The sequence below is a fragment of the Camelus bactrianus genome, chromosome 17, assembly GCF_048773025.1.
Source record: "Camelus bactrianus isolate YW-2024 breed Bactrian camel chromosome 17, ASM4877302v1, whole genome shotgun sequence".
In the NCBI taxonomy this organism is placed as follows: Eukaryota; Metazoa; Chordata; class Mammalia; order Artiodactyla; family Camelidae; genus Camelus; species Camelus bactrianus.
Window position 1 is genome coordinate 37,385,807 of NC_133555.1, and position 22,089 is coordinate 37,407,895.

The 22,089-nt window shown below is 50.8% G+C and overlaps 1 protein-coding gene and 1 long non-coding RNA gene across 10 annotated transcripts in view; one reads left to right on the forward strand and one right to left on the reverse strand.

Moving 5' to 3' along the window:
* ZDHHC3 (zDHHC palmitoyltransferase 3) overlaps positions 1–4,220 on the forward strand; it is a 119,780-nt gene extending 115,560 nt beyond the window's left edge. For 8 of the 9 annotated variants that reach the window (XM_074345084.1, XM_045509840.2, XM_045509842.2 and 5 more), the window contains one exon: positions 10–588. In XM_074345084.1, coding sequence (XP_074201185.1) covers positions 10–216 — 207 coding nt within the window. In that variant the 3' untranslated portion in view covers positions 217–588. Of the gene's footprint in view, positions 1–9; positions 589–2,615 lie in introns of those variants that run through there. The other variant, XM_074345085.1, reaches the window with a different exon arrangement.
* On the reverse strand, positions 509–16,662 carry LOC123614298 (uncharacterized). The gene is made up of 4 exons (XR_006721659.2): positions 15,161–16,662; positions 13,098–13,329; positions 4,847–4,988; positions 509–2,229 (listed from the first exon to the last, which is right to left on the reverse strand). It is a non-coding gene; the product is annotated as an uncharacterized LOC123614298 (long non-coding RNA).
* Between the last annotated feature and the right edge of the window lie 5,427 nt (positions 16,663–22,089).

Sequence of the window (22,089 nt, forward strand, 5' to 3'; positions counted from 1 at the left end):
TTCCGCCAGAGGTCCCAGGCCAGCCCCGGGGGCAGCACCCTCTCTCAGGTCACCGAGGGGACACCTCTAAGGAAGCCTCTTCTCTCCCATTTCTGGCCTGGGAGACAGGTGAGTGTCACACAATACAGACTTACCAGCTTCACCTTTGGCTCTGGATCATCTTGTGAGATCTCCAGCAGGAGGAAAATGTACCTTCCTGTAATGAGCATTTATTGAGCACCTACTGTTGACATTTGGGCCAAGAGTGCCCAGGATTGAAGGTTTTTGACTTGAGAGCCCAGGCCCCCCTCCTCTTAATGTCATAAATTACGCACAAAATACCCCTCATTCAGCCACACAGTACCTCTGCCAGAGGGTGTCCAATTGGAGTTATAGCCTCTGAGGGAGGAGTAGGTGTCCTGCACAGGGGCCAGAACAAAGACGTCAACCCCTCCGAGAGTCCTCTGCCCTAGGAAGTCAGACGATCAGACGGCCCCGGATGTTCCCCAGAAGACACAAAGCAGCTTGCTGACAGGAAAAAAGTGACCCAGGGGACCACACATTCTGTGGCTTCAAGATGACTAATTAAAAGCATATTGGTCATTTGAACATGTCTCTGGAGGGCGGCACAGGAAAGGGCTTCCCGTTGGCACAAGGAGGTGCCTGCTCCTAGGATGACGACCACTCTCGGGAACAAACCCCTGCTCGAGGGGCGGGGGTGCTGCGGGCTGGGGTCGTCTCCAACAGGTCCCTGAGCTGCTTCCAGGCCAGCCCTTGGGGCCGTCAGTTCAGGTGAGGTGAGGGGGTGGGCAAGGCGGAAGGCTTAAAGTGGGGCACCCCTGGGGATATCTTCACCGCAGTGGTCGGAAAGGGGCCCCTTGTTGAGGACCCTTCTCCTCAGACTGGTCAAAGTCAGGACCCCTCTGGTGGGCCTGCACCCTGAGTGAGGCCCGCAGGGTCGCACAGGCAGCTCTGTTCCTGGGGGTGGGGAGGGCGGCCAGTACAGAGGAATGTCTTACATCCTTGGCCATGAGAAGGGCTGAAATGGAGGAGAGGGAGGAGTTGAAGCAACAGGCTCGGCCAAGTCACAGACCGGTCTAGGGCCACAGCCAAGGTGGGTCCTAAGGGAAGGCATTCCTGCACAGGGAGGCTCAAGTCCAGGGGCTCAGGCTGGCTGGCCTGTGTGGGAGGGATGCTCTCTCCCAACGCTGACTGGGGGTCGGGGGTCTTTTTCACATGTGACTGAAATGTCTGGGTGGGACTGAGGTGAAGGAGGCTGTGGGCTTCCTTGGAGAAGGTTCAGGGGCCGTGTGGAGGGAGCAGGGGTGCAGGGCCCCCTCGCAAGGAGAGGCAGGGCTGGTCATCATCTGCCTCCCTCCCCGCATTGAACCCCATGAAGTCTCATGACTTTAACTTACCAACACCAAGCAGGGGAACCACTGGGTCATCCGCCACCACCAAGGGGCTGGGGAGTTGAACACAAAGACTGGGAACTCCTACTGACCTGCCAGTACCACAACAGTTCACCCAGCCCCGGGGAACCGTAGAGGCCGTGAAGTTGGGTTTAAGGTGCTGCAGTTTCAAGTTGTCTGAAGTTGTCAAAAGTCAAAGGTGGACAGACACCACATGCCTCTCAGTCCTGCTTCTGGTTTGGTGGGCAGGCCTGGGCTCGGTGACTGCAGAGGTCCAAGGGAAAGGCCCCGTCCACCTGCTGGGGCTCACGGGGTGAGGAGGGATGGGGTGGGGCATCTGGGAGCACAAGCCCGTGGACTCCAAGCAGACAACACAGCAGCCCCAGCCCCGCACTGCGGGAAGACGCCACAGGGCAGGTGCTTCCCAGGCAGACGCGCCCGGAACTGAAGAACAGGTATCTCCCCACGGGGCGGGGAGCTCTGGGCTTCCGATGGCCTATGGCTCCAGGGAGGGACCTGTGGCCGTGGAAGCCTTTAGTTCTGGCTGCAGAGAGCGTGGCCTGCTCCCTGAGGCCATGACTCAAGGCAGGGTTGTGGGGTTCTGTGGCCCAGGCTGGGCGTCTGATCTGAAAGCTAATTCCAAATCAGGAAATGCTCAGTCAAGGCTCAGAGGCAGTCAGAGCTCCTGCCTCTTTCCGCAGCATCAGGCAGAGGCTAGCCGGGGTTGAGAATAGTCTTCTCAGCAGGAACCTCTTTGTCACCTGATTGGAACTAAACTTGATAAATTTCTTGGGTACCTTTTATTTGGAATCTGATAGTCTCACCTCACTTCACCATCCTGGAAAATTCAAAAAACACAGACATGTGGTCAGCCAAGGGTGACGGTGGAGAGGGGAGGTGAGCTGTGTGCAGAGCCGGGAGTCCCAACCTCCGCTCAGCCTCTGTGAAAGGTCCTGGCCATCACTGGGCACAGCACAAGGGACGTTCCCACTGGGTGCTGTTCGAAGCACCCAGGGAGCTTCTGACAAACTGATGATTAGGCCCCAGGCTGGAGAGTCGGACACAGCTGGTCAGTGTTGGAACCTGCTGCCAGGGGGCCCCACCAGTGACATCTCAGCTGTTGGCAGCACTGTTTTATAAACTCACAAGCCAAGGACAAGTTCAGCCTCTGACCTGCTGTGTCCACACTGATTTTTACAACTTGAATTCTTGCCATCTTTTCAGACCCAGAAGCTTCATAGTGTAGAAGACCACACACACTCCTCCAGCTTATTATGAAAGGTCAGAAGGTCCAGATGTGTGGGGGGCCCAGGTTCCTACCCAGTCTTGGTTAGCCAAGGCGAGTGACAGCACCCACTCCTGTTCATCCATGACACCCACCGCCAACTGGTCCAGCCAGTTTGACTCTGCACCCCTCTGGTCTACGGACTTCTTCACTCACCAACACCATGGGGGAAGACAGCGTGGCCTCTGGAGCCAGACAGACCTGGGTCCCCTTAAGCACTCAAGCCATCGTCTGTCCCTTCTCTTACTGTTCAGCCCATTTGACTCTCACAGCCATCCCAACCAATGGACAGGTAACATTATCCCCACTTTATAGATGAGGAAACTGAGGCTCAGATTCTGAGGCTTGTCAAAGGCCAGTCCCCAGCTAATTAGAATAAGCTGGCCCCAGGATGGCACTCACAAATCTGGGACCCCAAGCTTTGATGCTTTCGATGACAGTCACTTCCCTGGGCCTCAGTTTTCTCAGATGTAAAGCAAGGTGCTGGTTTCCAGGGCCTCTTCCAGCTCTGACCTTTCACAAGCCCTCCTGGCCACCCTTGCCTGGGGGTACAGATGCTCTTGCTCCGTGGGCATGAGCAACAGTTGTCTCCTGTATGAAAATCCAAGAGGAACATCTGTTTTATGATGAATCACATGAATCACCCAGCCTCTCATGACTACAGTGTGGTCTTGGGGCTGCAACACCAGCAACCCCTGGGAGCCTGTTGGAAACAGGCTCTGAGCGCGCACACAGCCCGCGGAGTCAGAATAGCACCCATTTTTACAAAACGTCAGTTAATTGGTCTGTACCTTAAGGTCTAAGGAAAATAGTAATCTACCGGTTTTTCCTTGGAGTACTCAGGCACCCTATAAGAAACAGACCATCAGAAACCTTTCAGGAGCAAACCTTTAGAGTTTGCTCAAGTCCTTTGCTGGGTATCAGCATATCAAAATCGTTTCCATGCAGTCCAGCAAGCAATTACAAAATATAATGAAAAATATTTCATTCACAAAAGCTATAAAAACATCCCAGAAGTAACCCAACTAGGAATGTGAGAGTTATATACAAAGGAAACAATAAAACTTTTCTAAATGTAACAAAGACAACCTGGTAAATGGAATAATATCCCACATACTTGGATGCAAGACTCATGGTCATTTGGCTTGGTTCTCCCCAAATAAACTGATAAATTCAATGCTGTACAAATCTCAATCCCAACAGTTTTTTGTTTTTGTTTTTTAATTTTGGGGTGGGGGGTAATTAGGTTTTACTTATTTATTTTTGGAGGAGGAACTGGGGATTGAACCCAGGACCTTATGAATGCTAGGCATGTGCTCTGCCACCTGAACTATACCCCACCCCCCTCAATCCCGACAATTTTTATTAATTTTATGGACAAGAAAAATGGGAGTAGGGGGCATTAGCCTACTATATACCAATACGTACTATAGAACAATAATTTATCTTCTAATGCAATGTTACGCTATCTAAATGAGAAAATTTAAGAGTCCAGATACCCAGATATGTATCAGAATTAAAAGTAGCATTTCAAGACATTAGGAAATGATAGATTACTTGACCAAGTTGGGGCTCTACATCACTCCACACCCCCAAAAATTAAATTCCATATGCCTGATAGTATAAACAAAGTCAAAATTTTTAGAAAAAGCATAGGGAGTATTTCTATATTCTTGGGGTGATGTAAAACCTGATATCCTTAAAGGAAAAAATTAACTACATTATGGCTACATTAAAATTGAAAGGTTCTAATGGTGAAAGGCACACAGAGGTTAAAAAAATAGATGATAAATGATTTGCAACAGTGACCCTCTTTACTATATAAGGACTACACACAAATTAATACAAAAATTAATGAAATAGGCAAAGGATATGATCAGGCAACAAATAGTCAATTAACAAAAATATTCAGCCTCACAAATAATCAGATGCAAATTAAAACATGGTTCAACCATTATATTGGCAAAAATCAAAAAGATCTGTTGGTGGAGGGTGTATCAATGTAATCTTTTCCCAAAGCAATTTGACATTAGCAAAATGTATCTATATATTCTGACCCTATAACTCACTACTGGGAAATCACATCTCAGAAATACCTGCACACGTAGCAGAGATACGTCCTGTTGAGTTCGTCCTGCCCTGTTTGTAAGAACAGCTTAAGCAGACTCACCCTTGGTCAACAGTCTGCAGCGGGGAGACGCCCAGGCTTTCCACAGAGAACTTGGTGCCTGTCAAAGGGAAGTGCAGGGTGTCCCTGAAGACGCAAGTGCCGAGAAGTGGCTTGGCCGGCGGGGTCCGTGTGCGTGAGGCAGCTGGGGGCGGGGGTGGGATGAGGAGCGGGGAGAAGACACACTTGAGTCAGGTATATGTTCTCAGGTGAGTTACACCAGGAGCGGAAACACAATGACAAGTTGTATCAAGCCGGGAAAGTGCGTGTGCGCCTGTGTGTACAGACACAAACATCTATGTATCTGAAGGCTTTAGGGGAGAATCTCTTCCATGCCTTTCTCTTAGCTTCTGGTGTTGCCAGCAGTCATATATGTATGTATATAACCTGACATCCTGAGCTTTGTCAGACTCAAGGCGTCATGCCGTGCCAGCCAGAGTTCCAGCCTGACCTGTATCCTGGCGGCTCTGCAGCCCTAATCAGGATCCCTCCTTACCAAACTAAGACCTTCCAGCACCGCCCAGCTCCAGCTGCAGCCTGTGGTTCTGAGATGCCCCCTCCAGCAGGACAGACAGGTGCAGGGAGGCTTGAAACATGGGACATTCATGAGGGAGGATCCCCGTAGACGCCCTTCCCGCGCTCCAGGGTGAATACACAGCCCCCTGCATCCCCCACCAGGGCTCCCCTCCAGCCCCATAGATACCGTACCTCCTCACAGACAGGACCCCAAGTCCCAGAATGGCCTCCCAGCCAGGCTGCCTCGTGGAGCAGCCCAGGGGAAGCAGCAGAACTGAAGCTAAGCTCTGTTCCTCCTCCCTCAGAGTACCCTACCTCTAATCCGTCCAGAGCCGGAGCACTGGACACTGGTGTGCCCCGTGCCCCGCCTGGTTCTGGCCGAGCCCGCCTCCTCGGGCCCCCACAGCACCCCAGGCTGGCATCTTGTTTCACGTGTTGCAGGCTTGGCCTCGTTTCTAATGTTCATCCAAATATCTAGCTCTTCCGATACAGTTCCCACTTCCCACCCACACCTCGTGGCTTCTCCCTCCCACGGGCAGCACAGACTTATTAGCTGAAACCTCTTAATTCCTGAAATAGTCAGAGCCAATTAAGAGGCAGGCCAGCCAGGCAAAGCTAGAGCACTGTTTACAAGGTACCTGAAACACGACTGGCTGGAGAGATGTGTATTTTCCCCAGTTCCTCTCAGAAAGTGGAAGACACACCCTGCTAAGCTACCGGGGTGAGGGAGTGAAATCCCCAAGAGAAACTGTTGACACTTAAATAATGGCAGACCCCCAACTGCCTTCCAAGGAGGGTGGGCCCAGTAACCACAGGGATCCCATTTCTCTGAGTAGGCAAAGCGTGTGTGGGGTCCGGGCAAATGTCCAGGCGTTAGGGGTGGTGCCAGTGCTAGCGTCCTGCCCCTGCACACTGCCCTCTTGGTCCTCGTCCCCACCTCCAAAGAAATTCAAAGAACAGTCTCTTAAAAGGAGGGGTGCAAATTGTTAGCCTGCCCAGTCCCCACTTACAGCACACCAGCTGGGCACAGGCCCCCACCTGTAGGGCCATGACAACCCTTCCTGTAGGCAAGGGCTTCAGAAGAGAAGGGCTTTGTAACAAGGCCCTTCAAGTAAATTATCAGCTTAGAACTTCTCATAGACGCTATTAGAAGCTTAGAGCACAGCCTCATTTGAAACCTGCCATGAAGTCTGTAGAACAGGGACCATTTTTCCCCGGGAGAAAACTCACTTGCAAGGCTCTGAACAGTCTGGCACCCAGTTACACCTCGCACTGTCGATCTGACTCACGTGGGGACCTGTGCCAAGCCCTGCACTTTAGCTACTTGTATATGAAATTTCTAGATGGATACACAAGAAATTGATGGCATGGATCACCTGTGGAAAGAGTTAAGAAAGCTTTCACTGTATCTTTTGCAACTTAATAACTTGAACATACTAATTCCCAAAATTAAAACGTTAAAAACTCACCTGACTAGAAACTTTAAAAAAAAATTGCTAGGTCCATCACTTCTCCAGAAATACTTACTTAGAAAAACAAGGTGCAATGCAATTGACCTGACGAATAAGCCAACCACAGGCCCCCACAAGAGGTCTTAGGGCCCCACCCCAACACCAAGGCCAACCTCCAGGCAGGAGCCCTTTCTGGCCAGCAGGTGGCGCACCTCAGAGAGCGCAGGGTACTGGAAAGATGCAGACACCTGAGAGGCAGCTGTTCCCTTGGACTCCACAATTACAAAACCTATGATGACTGGTTCATCAAAGTCAGGCTGCCCATGTAGGTACTGGAGTCGAAGGATAGAGTCTCTTCAGATGTTAAAGAGTGAGAGAGGAGGGGTGTGGCCACTTATTACAGCCCCCAGGAGCTTTCGTCATCAAGCACAGAATTAGATTAAATCTGGATGGAACCGAGCTCCTCTGGGCAGGTCTCTTTCTTTAGAAAACACAAAGTTGGGCTGAGTTCTCCAGGCTCCCATCCCAAATCCATGGAGACATCACTAGCTGTTGTCAGGACTCCTCTGTTCATTCTCAACTGCCTTGGGTACCCACGACCCACTGATTGGAGTGGGCATTTGAGATGAAAAGCTTTGCCATTGTAAAGGAGGACTCCTCATGACACCTCCAGCACCCCACATGTCTGACTCTGTGACAGACCCCAGGCTCCTGGACCAGCAGTCTCTGGCCCACGTCCTCTCTGTGCCTGGATTCCTCTTAACTACCAAATGGTAGATGCTTAATAAATATTTGTGTTTACTCACACACAGAAGTTAGTTAGTATATGGAAACAGTCCACAGAGAAGAAAGGCATCTCAGATAGTAGGGACTCTGATCCTGTTTGGGGCCCATGGCCTCTTCCTGTCCCTGGTGACAGTACCTCGACCTTGCATCTGCGTGGCCTCATGGGGGACTCCCAGGCTGGTGGTGTTTTTGCCTATGTATGGTCTGCAGTTCAAAGGAACCCAAGGTGTGACAGTCTTTGGGGTAGCTGTCTCTCTTATTAGAGAGCTGGTGAACTTTATCAATAGAGTTTCCCAGCAGCACAGGATCTGCCTGGACATACATCTGAAGAAGGTCCTCCTTTGGGGGGAGTTTGTAGTCTCTCGTGTAAGTGAAGAGGGAGAAGGCATGGTTTAGGACCTCCCTCTCCTCAGGGGACCCTGAGTGAGACACAAAAGCAGCTTAGAGTGCTCCTCCCAGAACCAAGTATCCAAACCCACCCTGGAGGCAGAAGCAGCCTGCCCACCTGCCAGGACTGCAGAGACGTTCCAGGGGCCCAAGAACTATGAATTCACCCAGAGAGGGGTTCAAATCACCATTCCTGAATCCTAACACATTCTGACGTCACTGGGAAGGGGAAAATTTGCTCCTCCGTAAAAGCAATGAGAACACTGGCAAAAATGATCAAAGTCAACTCTTTCAGAACTCTTGAAATTAACATGAGCCTTGAAACTATCTGAAGAGCCTTTATTCTCAGTGAGAACAGAGTGTCACGTGGCATTTTAACCTGCCGAGTCCCATCCCTTTCTCCACATCACCAGAGTGGCCTTGGAGTCCAGCCACACCAAGGCACAGCGAAAGCTGGCAGCCCCAGCACCTCTCAAGGGAGCAGACGGGTTTGTAGCTCCCCAAAGCCAACCACCAGAGAACTGGCGTTCTCAGACCTGCCCGGCCATCCCATGGAACACCCACCCATGGGGCTGATCTTTATTTGACCTGATTCAGAGCTCACTCCTTATCACTCTTCTTGACCTCATGGTATTTGTCAAAAAAGGGGGGGGGATTGTTCAACACTGTAGTTGCCTAAGGCACTAATAACACTTGAGGGGAAAAGATGCTTACCAAAAAAACTTAAGGAAAAGCTAAATAATATTCATAGGGACTTTGAAAAGCCCAGACAGATGCCTGGGAATCTAGGAAGCCTCGTGCATGTGCAGGGCTGTGCATGTGCCCGGCAAACACCCGAGACAGCTGTAAGCGCTCACCTCCGACTGACCCTGAAACCCTGCTCAGGCAGGAACACAAGGCTACAGCAGACATGAAATCTGCCTGCCAGGACATTTAATGTGCACCCCAGCTTTACACAGAGCGCCTTGGTAAAGGCTGGGAGACGTACTTGTCCAAGAAGTTTATGGAAATCCCTGACCAATCCGTAGCGGACCATTAAGCAAACTGAGCAGAGATTTCAGTGGCCACGTACACTGAAGAATACATGCGCTGCAGGAATGGCAGGGAAGGTGAAGAACCAACAACAACAACAAACAAATGAAAAAACAAACCCCAGGTCACGGGGAGCGAGCCAGGATCTGATTTCCAGAATTGCCAAATTATACTCTTCAAAATGTCCAGTTTTTGACACATATGGATCAATGGAACAGAAGACAGTCCAGAAATAAACCACAACTTTTCATCAATTAAACTTTGACAAAGGAAACAAGAACATATAATGAGTAAAGACAGTCTCTTCAGGAAATGGTGGTAAAACTGGACAGCTGCATGTAAATCAGTGGAGTTAGAACACCTCCTCACACCACACACAAACATAAACTCAAAATGTCTTGAAGAATTAAATATAAGACAAGACATTATAAACCTTGTAGAAAAAAAATAGGCAAAATGTTATCCAACATAAAGATCAACAATGTTCTCCTAGCAAAATCTACCCGAGCAATAGAAACAAAAGCAAAAACAAATGGGACCTAATTCAATGTACAAGCTTTTGCACAGCAAAGGAAACCATGAACAAAACAAAAAGCCAACTTACAGAATAGGAGAAAATATCTGCAGAAGATGAGATCGACAAGGGCTTAATCTCCAGAATATATAAACAGCTCATACAACTTGATAAGAAAAAAACAAAACCCAATTCATGCATGGGCAAAAGACCTAGACAAGCAATTTGCCAAGAAAGAAATAGATGGCCAATCGGCTCATGGAAAAATGCTCAGTATTGCTAATTATCAGAGACATGCAAATCAAAACCACAAGGCCATATCACCTCACAGTGGTCACAATGGCCATCATTCAAAAGCCCACAAGTGATAAATGCTGGACAGGGTTTGCAGAAAAGGGAACCCTCCCACACTGTTGGTGGGAATGTAGTTTGGTGCAGCCATTATGCAAAACAGTATGGAGAGTCCTCCAAAGACTAAAAACAGACTTACCATATGCTCCAACAGTCCTACTCTGGCATATATCCAGAGGGAAGCTTAATTCACAAGGTCACAAGCATCCCAAAATTCACAGAAGCACTATATACAATAGCCCAGACATGGAAACAACCTAAATGTCCATCAACAGATGACTGGATAAAGAAGCTGTGGTATATTGATACAACGGAATACTACTCAGCCATAAAAAAAATAATGAAATAATGCCATTTGCAGCAACATGGATGGACCCAGAGAATGCCATTTTAAGTGAAGTCAGCCAGAAAGACAAAGAAATATACCACATGATATCACTTATTTTTTGAATTGAAAAAAAAAGAAAAAATGACAAATGAACTTATTTACCAAACAGAAACAGACTCGGAGGCATAGAGAACAAACTTATGGTTACCAGAGGGAGAGGGTGTCAGAGGGATAAATTGGGATTTCTAGATTTGCAAGTACTAACTACTATATATAAAATAGGTAAACAAGTTTATACTCTATAGCACAGGGAACCATCTTCAATATCTTGTAGTAAGTTATGGTTAAAACTAATATGAAAACGAATATATGTATATTCATGTATGAGTAAGTGATTGTGCTGTACACCAGAAATTGACAGAACATTGTAAACTGACTGTACTTCAATAAAAATACATATAAAAAATAAAATTAAATAAATTAATAAAACAACTTGTGAATGACTCTCAGAGCTGTGATATTTCAAGCAAACGGGAGCCCGGTGTTAGCCAGAGTGGGCAGCTTCCAGGCCCTGCAGGAGGGGGGCGACACTGGGGATCCGACTGGAAGTGGGGGACTCACCAGCACTTCCAGGAATGGCAGGTGCTGTGAAGAAAACACAGCAGGTGGATGTGAGCGCAGCAGGCTTCTTTGGCCCAGGGAGCGTCTCCATGAAGAGAACCCTCCTGAGCTGAGACCTTTGTGACTCCCGGAGGTGGCCGTGCCCTGACTTCACAGCCAGAGATCTTCCTGGAGGAGCAAAGGCTGGAACTGGAGGTCTTATCCAACCCGATGCACACTCGATGAGCAAGAGGAGGGTATTTCTCTAGAATCAAAGGCCCCTCTCTACTCTCCCCAGAGCACAGGCTTTAGCAGAGGCAGGGTGGGGCCCCAAGGGGCCCGTCCAGGCAGGGGCATGGTGGCTGTGGGCGGGCCTCCGACACCCACCAGAGCCTCACACAGGCCCTGCACGCCAGCACGGGGCCTTGGGCTCCAAGGCTTGAGGGGGCTCTGGCGCAGCAGGCCAGTGCAGCAGTTCAGGACGTTTTTCTCAAACTGTTTTGTGAAAGGAAGACAGAGGCCACTAACAAGTGTTTGCTCCACGTCAGAAACTTAACAAATACCCCTTAATTTGCACCTCACAACTACCCTGTGGGACGACCCCACTCCGGGTGCAGAACTCTGCCCACGGGCTCACCAAGTCTCCCCAGCACGGAAAACTAGAAGCCAATTAAATGTCCATCTATAAAGCAGAGGTAAGTAAGCCCACAGAGCCGGGAGACGGGATATTACATATATTACTGTTAAAAACGTACCAGAAGGGATTTTACTACCACGGCAAAAATTCCTTTGTGATCAAGTTAATAAAATGGACTACAAAGCTTGCATATATAACATTTTCTCAACTCTGTACGCGTTAGCAATAGAAAAAAGAATGACAGGATAGATGCACAAGGCCCTACTGCACAGCACAGGGAACTGTATTCATTACGTAGTAACCCGTAATGAAAAAGAACATAAATATAAAATAACTGAATCACTATGCTGTACACCAGAGACTAACACAACATTGTAAATCAACTATTCTTCAATTAATTAAAAAAAGAAAAAAGAAAACACACTAGAATGTTAAGTCATTATCACTGAAGGAAGAGAGTATTTCATTTCTTTCCATGTTTATCTTCTAAGTTGTGGAGGTCTTTTGTGATAAACACATGTGTTACTTAAAAAATTCTATTGATGTATTTATTTCAAACCACTTTGTCAAGATATAATTTACATCCCATAAAATTCACCCTTTAAGCTGGATGATTCAATGGTCTTAGCATATTTACAGCGTTGAAGTCCACGGGTTACTTCTGTAATCTGAGAGGGCAACTACCAGAATAAAAGGAATGGCTAGTCACCTTCATCCCCCAGAAGGAGTCTGGGAGAGTTCCGTGGTTATAGTTCTTTGGGGTTCAAGTCACCCCTTGATTTTCTCCAAGGGGCAGTTACCTAGGATTCGGCTGATTCCTTCCTCCCCACCCTCCTGTGGTCCTCATTCTGGCTGTCTCCTTCCTCTGCTGACGGCTGCCCCCCGCCTCCTGTGCCCACCACTTCCATCTAGTTTCCCTCCACCTCCTCCCCTGTAAGTAGCGGCGGTAACTGGGCCCCGGGGCGGGGGAGACTGAGGATGAAACAAGAGGATGCACGGGAAGCATTTTGCAGAGCACACACAGCAGGCCTCATGCGTGGGAGTCAGTCCCCCTCCTGTCCTGTCTGGGATGTCCAGACCCAGGGAGAGGAGGGGCAGCAGGTGGTTGTATAAAGCATGGCACTTTCCAGAAGCTTTTGTTGCAAAAGGTGGTGAGAGAAGGTGGGAAGTGTCTGGCGCCTGACTCCTCACCACTGGATTTGTGCCTTTAGAGCCAAGGAGCCCTTGCTCCTTCCACACTGCTGCTCTGCCTCATGGCTGCACGGAGACTTCCATCCTTCCACTGAACAGAGGCCTCCAGACCAAAGTCTTCTAATAAAATCTGTTTTAGAAGCTCTTTATCTACACCAATGTTCCACTTGTCATGGGGCTTCCCTGTGAGTAATTATCAAGTGGCTTGTTCTTTGACGAACACACTGGGAGGCGGGTGGTGGCAGGGAGCAGAGGGGATGGGAGAGGCCCTAGACCCAGCTCTGATTCCGCCACCTGTCTGCACGTTCGTGGGGGGGCGGTCACCCCTCTCTGGGTAAGTGCCACATGTGTGGGGCTGGGGTTTGACTTGAGGCTCACAAACCTCTCTCCATAACCTTTACTGGCAACTACCTAGCGAAACAATGGGGCCTGGCCCAGACACAGGATGACACGTTCATTACCTGGCCAGTTCCCGGTCTTTTCTTGGACAGAGTCAGTACAACACATGGAACAGCAGCCCGCGTTGTCGAGCACGTAGTCATTCTACTCCGCCTCATCCGCCATGAAAGCCGCATCCTCCGAAGCCAGAGCACACATGCACGTGGGGTCATCGTCTGCTCCCTGGGTGTGGGCAGGCCTGTCACAGGAAGCTGCCTGGCCTGTGGGGAGGTCCTGCCAGGTCTCCACGAGGGGCTGGAAACAATGAGTGTTGTGGGGTGGGACATGGGAGGCACGAGTTAAGACAGGCACCAAAAAGATGCTCACCTCCTGAGCCAGCTGTGAGGGGCTGCCCCTGGGCGAACGCGGCACAGACTCGGCACAGACATAACTAAGACCAGGAATGGACTGTAAACCACTGGGAACAAAGGAGACCCACGAGTCCACACAGATCTACGGACAGGAGAGCAAGAAGGAAAGAAAGACGGGGTGGGGGCAGGGCTCTGCTTACAGGAGAGTGCCAGGGGCCAGCAGGTGAGCATGGAGGGAGAGCTGGAGTTGGAAAATCACTGTGCAACCATCAGAGACAAGTCTGGTCAGGTAAGAGCTGTCAGGGGTTGGTAAATCCAGGGGAGGAGAATTTTGATGAGGACATTCTCATGGCTTTCAAGTTTCTTCACACACATTTCTTATTAGTTAGGAAGGAAATAATAGTAATTATATAGCAAAGAAACTGGAAAACACTCAGACCAAATGATCAAATTTAACATCCCACTGAGGGGCAGGGGACACTGTGTCTCCAGCTGTGATGTCCTGAGAATGACCCATCACTTGCGTAATATTCCAGCTGGGGAGGCATCACCTGGGTTGAAAGATGATGAATCAGTCAAACCTCAAATGATGAACATCCTAGTCAAAAAAAAAAAAAAAAAAAAAAGAGGCAGGGGGAGGCTTTAATTCTTAAAAAAAGTCGCTGTCAAAAAAAAAGGCTAAGAAAGGCAGAAGAATGGTTCCCGATTAAAGGAGATAGAGAGACATGACAACTGAGCACAGCACATGACCCTGGCCTGGATCCTGTACCAAAGGGAAAAAATGTTATGAAGAACATGACTGACCCATGATGAAGCGGGAATTCCTGTGAGTGGATGAGTTAGTGTTATGTCAACACTGAATTACTGACGCTGGTAACAGTGGAGCAGTAAGAAACCCCTGTTCTTAGGAACTAGGCGCTGAAATGTTTAAAAAGAGCTATAGTGCTCGTAACTTACTCTCAAATGGTTCAAAAATAAAGTGTGTGCCTGTGTGTGCGCGTGTGCGGGGGCGGGGGGGAGATGAAGCGAACAGGGCAAGGCGTTCGCAGCAGGTGGATCTGGATGAAGGGCCTGTGGGTGTTCTCTACACCATTTTTGCCTCCTTTTCTGCAGCTTTAAATGATTTCCACAACAAATTAAAAAAAAAAAAAAAAGCCCTGTGGTTTCTAGCTTGTACACCTGATGGTTTCCAGCTCACAAGGCCTGCAGGAGGAGAGCAGGTGTAGAGAAGGGCTGGTGTCGAATGTGCCGCAGGTGAGGCTGCAACAGGGTGTCCAGCTGCCTCGGGAGAGAGGCTGGCGCTGGTCGGGGGAGAAATGCGCTCCAGGGGCCTCTGCGTGAAGGTTCCAGTGGCAACGCAGGAAGGAAGGAAAGGGCAGGGCCAGCGACCCTGCAGAGGAGAGAGGAGACCTGAAAGAGCACAGAGCTCCCAGAAGGAAGGAAACACCTGTCAGGAGTCAGGCCCTGCGCCTACGCCTGGAGGAGACAAATAAGAAGTTAGGTGACCCACCTATGAGGGCAGCTCTGTACAGGGGTGGAAGCAAAGGCCAGCTGGGGTGTGGGGTCAGGCAGGCGAGGAGAAGGGAAACAGCCAAGGAGCTCAGCCACAGAGAGGATGCTCCAAAGCTGCCTGTGATCTGCCCCGGGGTCAGGTCCCTTCACCTGTTTGCAAGTACCTGGGGAGCGAGCAAAGCTCACGGACCATGCGGGGCATACAGTAGGTGCTGCTGCTCGCCTCCCCGCATGCATCTTGCTTGACACACTTCCCAACTGACCTGAGTTTCACGTTATCTTCACACCATGGGTTGAAGCAAACACCAAAATGTTTCCTTCAGGCTTAAAGACATGCTTGTTTCCACTTTTCACTAGCGGGTGGTAACTGCCCATGGTGGCATCGGGTGGCGGGCTGCTGACCGCATCTCGACCTAAGCAGAGAGACAAGACATGATGGACACAACCCCCTTTGGCCACACTCTGAACCCCAAGAATGCCTCCCAGAGGAACCCATCAGTCCTAAGACATCACTCCATCTGGAGGAAACCTGTGTCGTCTGGAGACCGGTAGTGGCCAGGGCAACCTAGGATGGCCGGTGCACGAGCCAGGAGACTGGCAATTCCCTTGATGGCCAAGACAGACTCAAGTCAAAGCCTGGAAGGTGTTTTCACCTTTGCCCTCTCTGAGCTTCACCCCAACGCTACAGCCTGGAGACGAAGCCCCCTCCCAGGTGGCTGGGACGATTCCACAGCTAAGACGAACATGAGGGGCCTGGCCCAGCACTGGCACTTCAGGGGCAAGTTAGATGTCAGCTGTCTTTTACAGCAAAGAAGAAAAACAAAAAACAGAAACAAAATACGCTCTGTGATGGAACACAAGCAGCCGGAGCCCCGGAGGGCGTCGGCCCCAGGGAGCCCCAGGCTTTAGGGCAGATGATGGCTGGACGGCTCCTTAGGATAAACAGATGCTGCTGCAGCCACAGTGGCTTGTCACTGTCACAAACACTTGTGAGCCAGGAGCCCCCTAAAACCTGTGAGATGCTTCTTACTGTAAGTTACCTCACAGGAGCAGTGGGCTCTTGGTTCCTATCCCAGCTCTGCCTCTAACTGGCTGTAGGGCCTTAGCCGTTTTACCTCTTCTGTGCCTCATTTTCCTTAGACGCTTGCAACGTAGGACTATGAGATATTTCCATGTAGTAGCTCACTTAACTATCTTTAGTATTTTGCTGATGGGAAAACTGAGGCTCAGAGAGGTGGCACAGGAGGTGAAGCGGGGACAGGATGCCCCCGACACAGCTCTACAACTTCCTTCCAGCTCCCCACGCCCCTGACCCTGACCCCCTGCAGCAGGAGGGAGACGCTGAGCCCCTGCCCCCAACCCACTGGGAAGCCGACCCCACGACTGGTCCACAAGGGGCCTGGGTTCCGGAAGGGGCTTGTCCCGGCACCAGCAGGAAGACTGTGACAACATTCCTGTTCCCCTAAGCAGCAAGGCAGACCGTGGTTTTGCCTTCTTGTCTGTCCCCCAGCACTGCCCACAGCAGGCCCTGCATGATTGTTACAAAGGCATGGGGCAGGGGACCTTCCAGGATGCGGGGCATGTGCACCTGGGCCTGGGGGCTGGTTCCATGGGTGTGTTTATATGTAAAAATACATCATGGGTACACTTAAGATACACATCCTTCATATGTGTTGCACAAGAAAAAAATTTTTAAATAATACTTATGTTGAAGAAATACAGCTCCTTCCCCACCCAGTTTCCACCACTGGGGCGTAACCATGATGTCAACCTTCCCACAGGCTTCTTACAAAAACGGAGACTTCCAGATGAGAGAACATTTCAAGAGCGTTTTCATAAAGAGATTTTCATGAAAACTGAAAAACACTCAAATGCTGCAAAACCCAGGCTTGAGAGTCTGGGGTCTGGACAGGAAGCCAGCAGGTAGCCCACTCACTGCCTCATTTCCAGCTGCAAATTCTACTTCTCAAGGAATCCAACGGCATTGCCATTTCAAAATCCTGGAAATAAAAAAAAAATCCTGTAATTAACCTAGCAATTAAATTTCTGGGATTTGTCCTCCAGAAATATTCACAGGCTAGTCCAGAGATCTGATGGTTTACTACAACACTGAAAAGACTGGACAATCATAAAAACCGCATGTTCCCCCAGAGGGGAACAGGGTGACTGGCCACCACCAGCCAACCCGCTGGAGCAAGAAACCACCGTGAACAGTTCTCTTGTAGGGGGACCACTAGACAAAAGGTGAACATTCACAACACCTTGTAATGTGAATGGAGAGAGAAACAAAAAAACACTTCTATCTTTGTACTTAAACATTTATATAGTCATAGAAGAAAGACTGGAAACAAAGACTGACAGCTGTTAATTGGTGGGATGATGGGAGTTTTCGTATTTACTTCTTGCTCATTTATTCCAGGGAACGTTGTTCCTTCTGAAATGAAAAGGGGAAGAAGTGAAATGTAGGAGGTGTGACCACAGTCGGAGCTACTGAGCCTTGGGAAGGGTGAGGGAAAAAGGGACTTTGGGAGAGACAGCCCTGGCTCCACTCTGCTGGACTGACTCAAAGTCCTCTATCAGGGAACTATATTCAATATCTTGTAGTAACTAATGGTGAAATAGAATATGAAAATGAATACGTGTGTTTATGTGTAACTGAACCATTGCACTGTACACCAGAAATTGACACATTGTAAACAGACTATACTTCAATAAAAAAAAAAAATATATATATATATATATATATACAACAAAAAAGGTCCTCTATCATCCCTGAGATGTTTAGGCCTCTTGGACAGGAAGCGCAGGTGTCACCATGGGTGGGTGGCCTCCCCCTGAAAGCAGATGGCCCACCTGGTCTGGGCTCAGGAACTGAAGGCATCACGGGAATGAACACTCAGCAAGGAAAAGGCTCCTCACGTTAGGTAAGGAAACTGCCCGAAGCCAGCCAGCCACGCAGCGTGCCAGCCCCTGGGCCCTCACCTCCACACTGGACTCACTGAACTGTCACCTGCCAGGGACATTTCTCAGATGACCTTGGGCAGAGCTGCACCATCATGTTGTTGGAAACACCAAGGGGCGCAGAGTCTTGACCTTGGCTCCAAGAGAAACTCTCCTGCTTCAGGGAACGTCCAGTCCCCACATTGAGGCACTGCCCCTCAGCACCCCGGTGTCCTCAGCCTCCTGGGGCCCCTCAACCTGCAGCCTTTCCCCAACCCACGTGCCCTCTCCCGCCAGGTCCTCAAGGCTTCCCTCTGCCCCAAACATCCAGTGTTCATCTTTTGCTCAGTCTGGAATAATCTCCTCTGCCTTCTGATCTCCACACCTTCCCCGATCACCCGGGGTCCGGGGGAGCCCAGGCCTCCCTCTTGCTTCTGTGTGTGAGAAACACTTTCAGGTGCCCCCGCCACATCTGTTACCTGCCCCATCTGCGCTGGGTTCCTGCCTGTGCAGTCCCCACCAGGGCTCTCGCTCACTCTGGGCCTCCAGTGCCAGCAGCTTAGCCTGTCTCAGCTGGAAGAGGTGGATGCCACCACCAACCCTGCCAGATGTCAGAGGACCTTTTTAATAAGCATCGGTCAGGCTACATCACGACCTCCCTATTGCTGTTGGGGTCTAATCCAACCCCTCCCCGTCACTGGCACGTGGCTCTCCACGCCACTTCTCCAGCCCCTCCCTCACCTCCCTGCCACGACCAGTCTCTGGTCCTCAGTCAATGCTGGCAGCCAGTGTGGCCTCCTTGGGAGCCGTGTGCTTGCTGTACCCCTGTTGGGAACCCTGCTCTCAGATCTTTAGTGGCGGCTCCTGCATGGGGTGTGGGTCCTAGCAGGGAGGCCACCTTCCAGGAGAGCTTCCTGCCCCACTGCTGTCTCTTCGGCTACATGACCCTCTTGCTTTGGTTTCTTCAGCCCATGTGTCTCTGTCTGAAATGACCTTGTACTCTTGTTGCCTTCCCATCCAACTCTCTCCACCAGGATGGGCAGGGCCTCTGGATTCCCAGCAGTGAGCGGGCCCCATTACCTATGATCACAGGTGTGGCATGTTAATCACTATTCCCCCCCTGCCTCCAGCCCACGCAGCCATGGCATCAGCAACCCTCAGCCCTAGGATTCATCTCTAGAAACGCTACAGACCCTCTAAAGCAGCTGCCCCACTGAGTTCCTTTTCTCTCTTCTCTGCCCCTACCCTAGCCGTGCCCCCTGCCCCCACCAAGGACCCAGAGCATCTGAGAAGGGCGGCTCACCATGGGCCAGGCTTGCCCTCCGCCTCCCACTCCATCTTCACCACACCCCGTGTTATTCCCACTTTACAGATGGGGAAACTGAGGACTAGGGAGGTGCAGAATCAGACCCACATGGTCAGGTCCCCGAGCCCCGTGAGCAGATGAACCTCCGGTGTGCAGCCCCAGGATGGAAGGGCCACAGATAAACACCAGAGAGGAATTTGCATGTCTGGCATCTTCTTTTTGGGGAAGGCACGGAGAACCTTCAGATCTGTCAGCAACACATCAGGCGGAAAAGAAAAAGAAAAGAGAATTTCATTCCCCAGTTGTCTCTTTCTGGCTTCTCAACCTGACAGCGTGGTGAGGTGGAGCCAGGCAGAGTGGGCTTCCACCCAGGCTGTGGGCCCAAGACCCCGTTTCCTCCCCTGCTGAGACTAACAGGCATCCAGGGCTCAGCCCAGCTCTTTGGCTGCCCCCACTCCCACACCCTTTCCCAACCAAACTTGGGTCCGCTCATGCACACGAAGGAAAGCAAACTTACCAACACTGGGTTGCGGTGAAGGAAAATGCAGCGTTTACCGCAAAGCAGCCAACGTGGGGCCAAGCAAGAACAGGCGGCTCGTACTCCAACCCGAACAGCCTGATGGCTTTCAGGAAAGGGTTTTTAAAGGCAAGATGAGGGAGATGGTCGTGGGGGTGTGTGATCAGCTCGTGCACAATCTGATTGGTTGATGCTGAGGTCACAGGGGTCAGTATTATCAGTCCTCAGGCCCAGCTGGTCTGGGGGCTGGGCTACGAGCCAGCAGTCAGCGTGCAGTTAACTCCTTCCACCTGGTGGGGGTTTCAGTCTGCAAAACAGCTCCAGGATGTGGCTCAGAATATTATCCATAGCCCTCAAGGAGGAACTAAAGGTCCTTGACTTTCTTTTACAGCTAAGCTATTATTACTTTGTCTTGCTTGACTATTTTCCTTTGTTTCTGTATTTCTCTGATTAAATTGGCTCTTTGGAACTCGGGGAAGGCCTCTGAGGCTAAAGCTTTTCTACAAACAAGAGGCGGGGACATGGCGGGGAGGCCAGGGGTGTCTGTCCCTGGGAGGGCCACACGGGCTCCTGCTTGGTTTCATCTACTGGTCCCCCTTCTGGCCACAGGAACAAAGCCACAGCCCGAGTGGTCTCCATAATTAATACAGAAGCTACAAAGAGCTGCCCACAACTCCTGAGACCAGAAGGGTCAGCCCAGACTCTGACCAGCTGCAAACCCGACCCCACCCTGAGGCAGGAGAGCACACCCTGGAGAAAACGGCGAGAGTGGAAAGCGGCCCTCTTACCCCAATACAGGAGGAGGCACGAAGGAGCTCCCGGCATCCCAGTCCAAGGCCTCCAGTGTTATGAGATTTTTTTCCCTCGATGCTAAAATGCAAAGCACGTGCACCAAAAGAAAGAACCTCCACCTGTGTGCACACGCGCACACACCTGTTTCCCTTATTTCTCACCGCTTTTACAATAAAAAATGTTGTGTTCCCTCAGCTTCAGAACCAACCCCCTCCTCTTTATCCAGAACTCAAGCTCATGGTCACAGAAGGGAAAGGGTCCAGTAAAATGCCCTGGGGGTGGCTCGGCTGCTATCGCCTTACGGCAGCAACAATGAGGCTGGAGCCGTGGTTCTCAGTCCTGGCTGCACGCTGGAATCACCAGGACCTGTGAAAGAAACCTGATGACATCCGGCCCCAGAGATTCTGATGCAGTTGGTCTGGGGCGGCCTGAGCACCTGTATTTTCAGAGCCGCTCAAGTGATTCCAGGACGCAGCTAAGTCTGAGAACTGCTGGCTAAGAGTGACTCATACAAACCAGGCAGGGCCCCGCATGAGAGGAGCCTCGGATCACCCAGAAGGTGGGCCCACCCCCAGGGTGTCTGATCCAGTAGGTCTGGGTGTGGCCGAGAATTTGCCTCTCCAGCAGGTTTTCTGACACCGTGGGTACAGGGACCACACTTTGAGAACCTCGGGATAAGACCCCGCCAGTGTTGTCGGTGAGGGGAAGTGAGGCAAGATGCGGGGGCTGGCCCGGGGCTCCACAGGTGAAGCCCATCCTCTGCTGAGCGTGGAGCCGGTGATGGAAACATGGGCTTCCTTGAGGACAGAATGGGCAGGGTGGTCACACCTCCTACAGGGCCGCCTGGAGTCTGGCACAGTGAGCTTGCACCAGAGGCTGTGTGTAAGGGCTTCGCTCCCAGCTTGCCGCCTTCCCTCCGAGATGCTCCTCGGGGGCCTGTGGCTCCAGGCCAGGGGAGGACCCTCCGACAGACAGACCCGGGCCCACGGCTGCGTGGGGCTGGGAGCTGCACATCCCCAAGGGCCTGCCTAGCTCTCCTGCTGTGGGAGCTGGAGCCACCAAGGAAAGGTCATGGCTGGAAAAGGGATGTAGCAGGCCTGCCCACATTCTGACCCATTCCTGCTCTCTCATGTTGGGGCAGGCCAACCTACCCAGCAGGGGACAGGGGTGGGTCAGGCTTTGGTGCCAGGAGGCAGGGAAGAGGGGTTCACATGTCCAAACCCAAAGAGATGTGGGATTAATGCACTGGAGACACTTGAACTCGAACCTCCCCCGTCAAATCAGCAAGTTCTTTCCATCACACCTGACTGCCTTTTTTGGCCTCAAGGCCTTTTGCCCTCCACACCTGAGTTTAGGTGAGAGTCAGCCACCAGAGAGGAACTCAAAACCCCGAGAGTCAGATTCCTTCTTCAATGTCCCTCCATGAAAAGAGAAGCTGGGAGCCTGGAGAGTCTGACCTTGTTTGCCTGCAGCTGCTCAAAGCAGCCTTCCTTGCCTACAATGCAGCTTCTCAAGCCAGAGGCAAGCCTGCTGAACGATGCCCGCCAGGGGGTCATGGGGGCTCAGAGGCTGGGGAGCTGCAGGCATCGAATCATTTGGGGTACCTGGGTAAAGGTTATATGGGGAGTCTCACTATT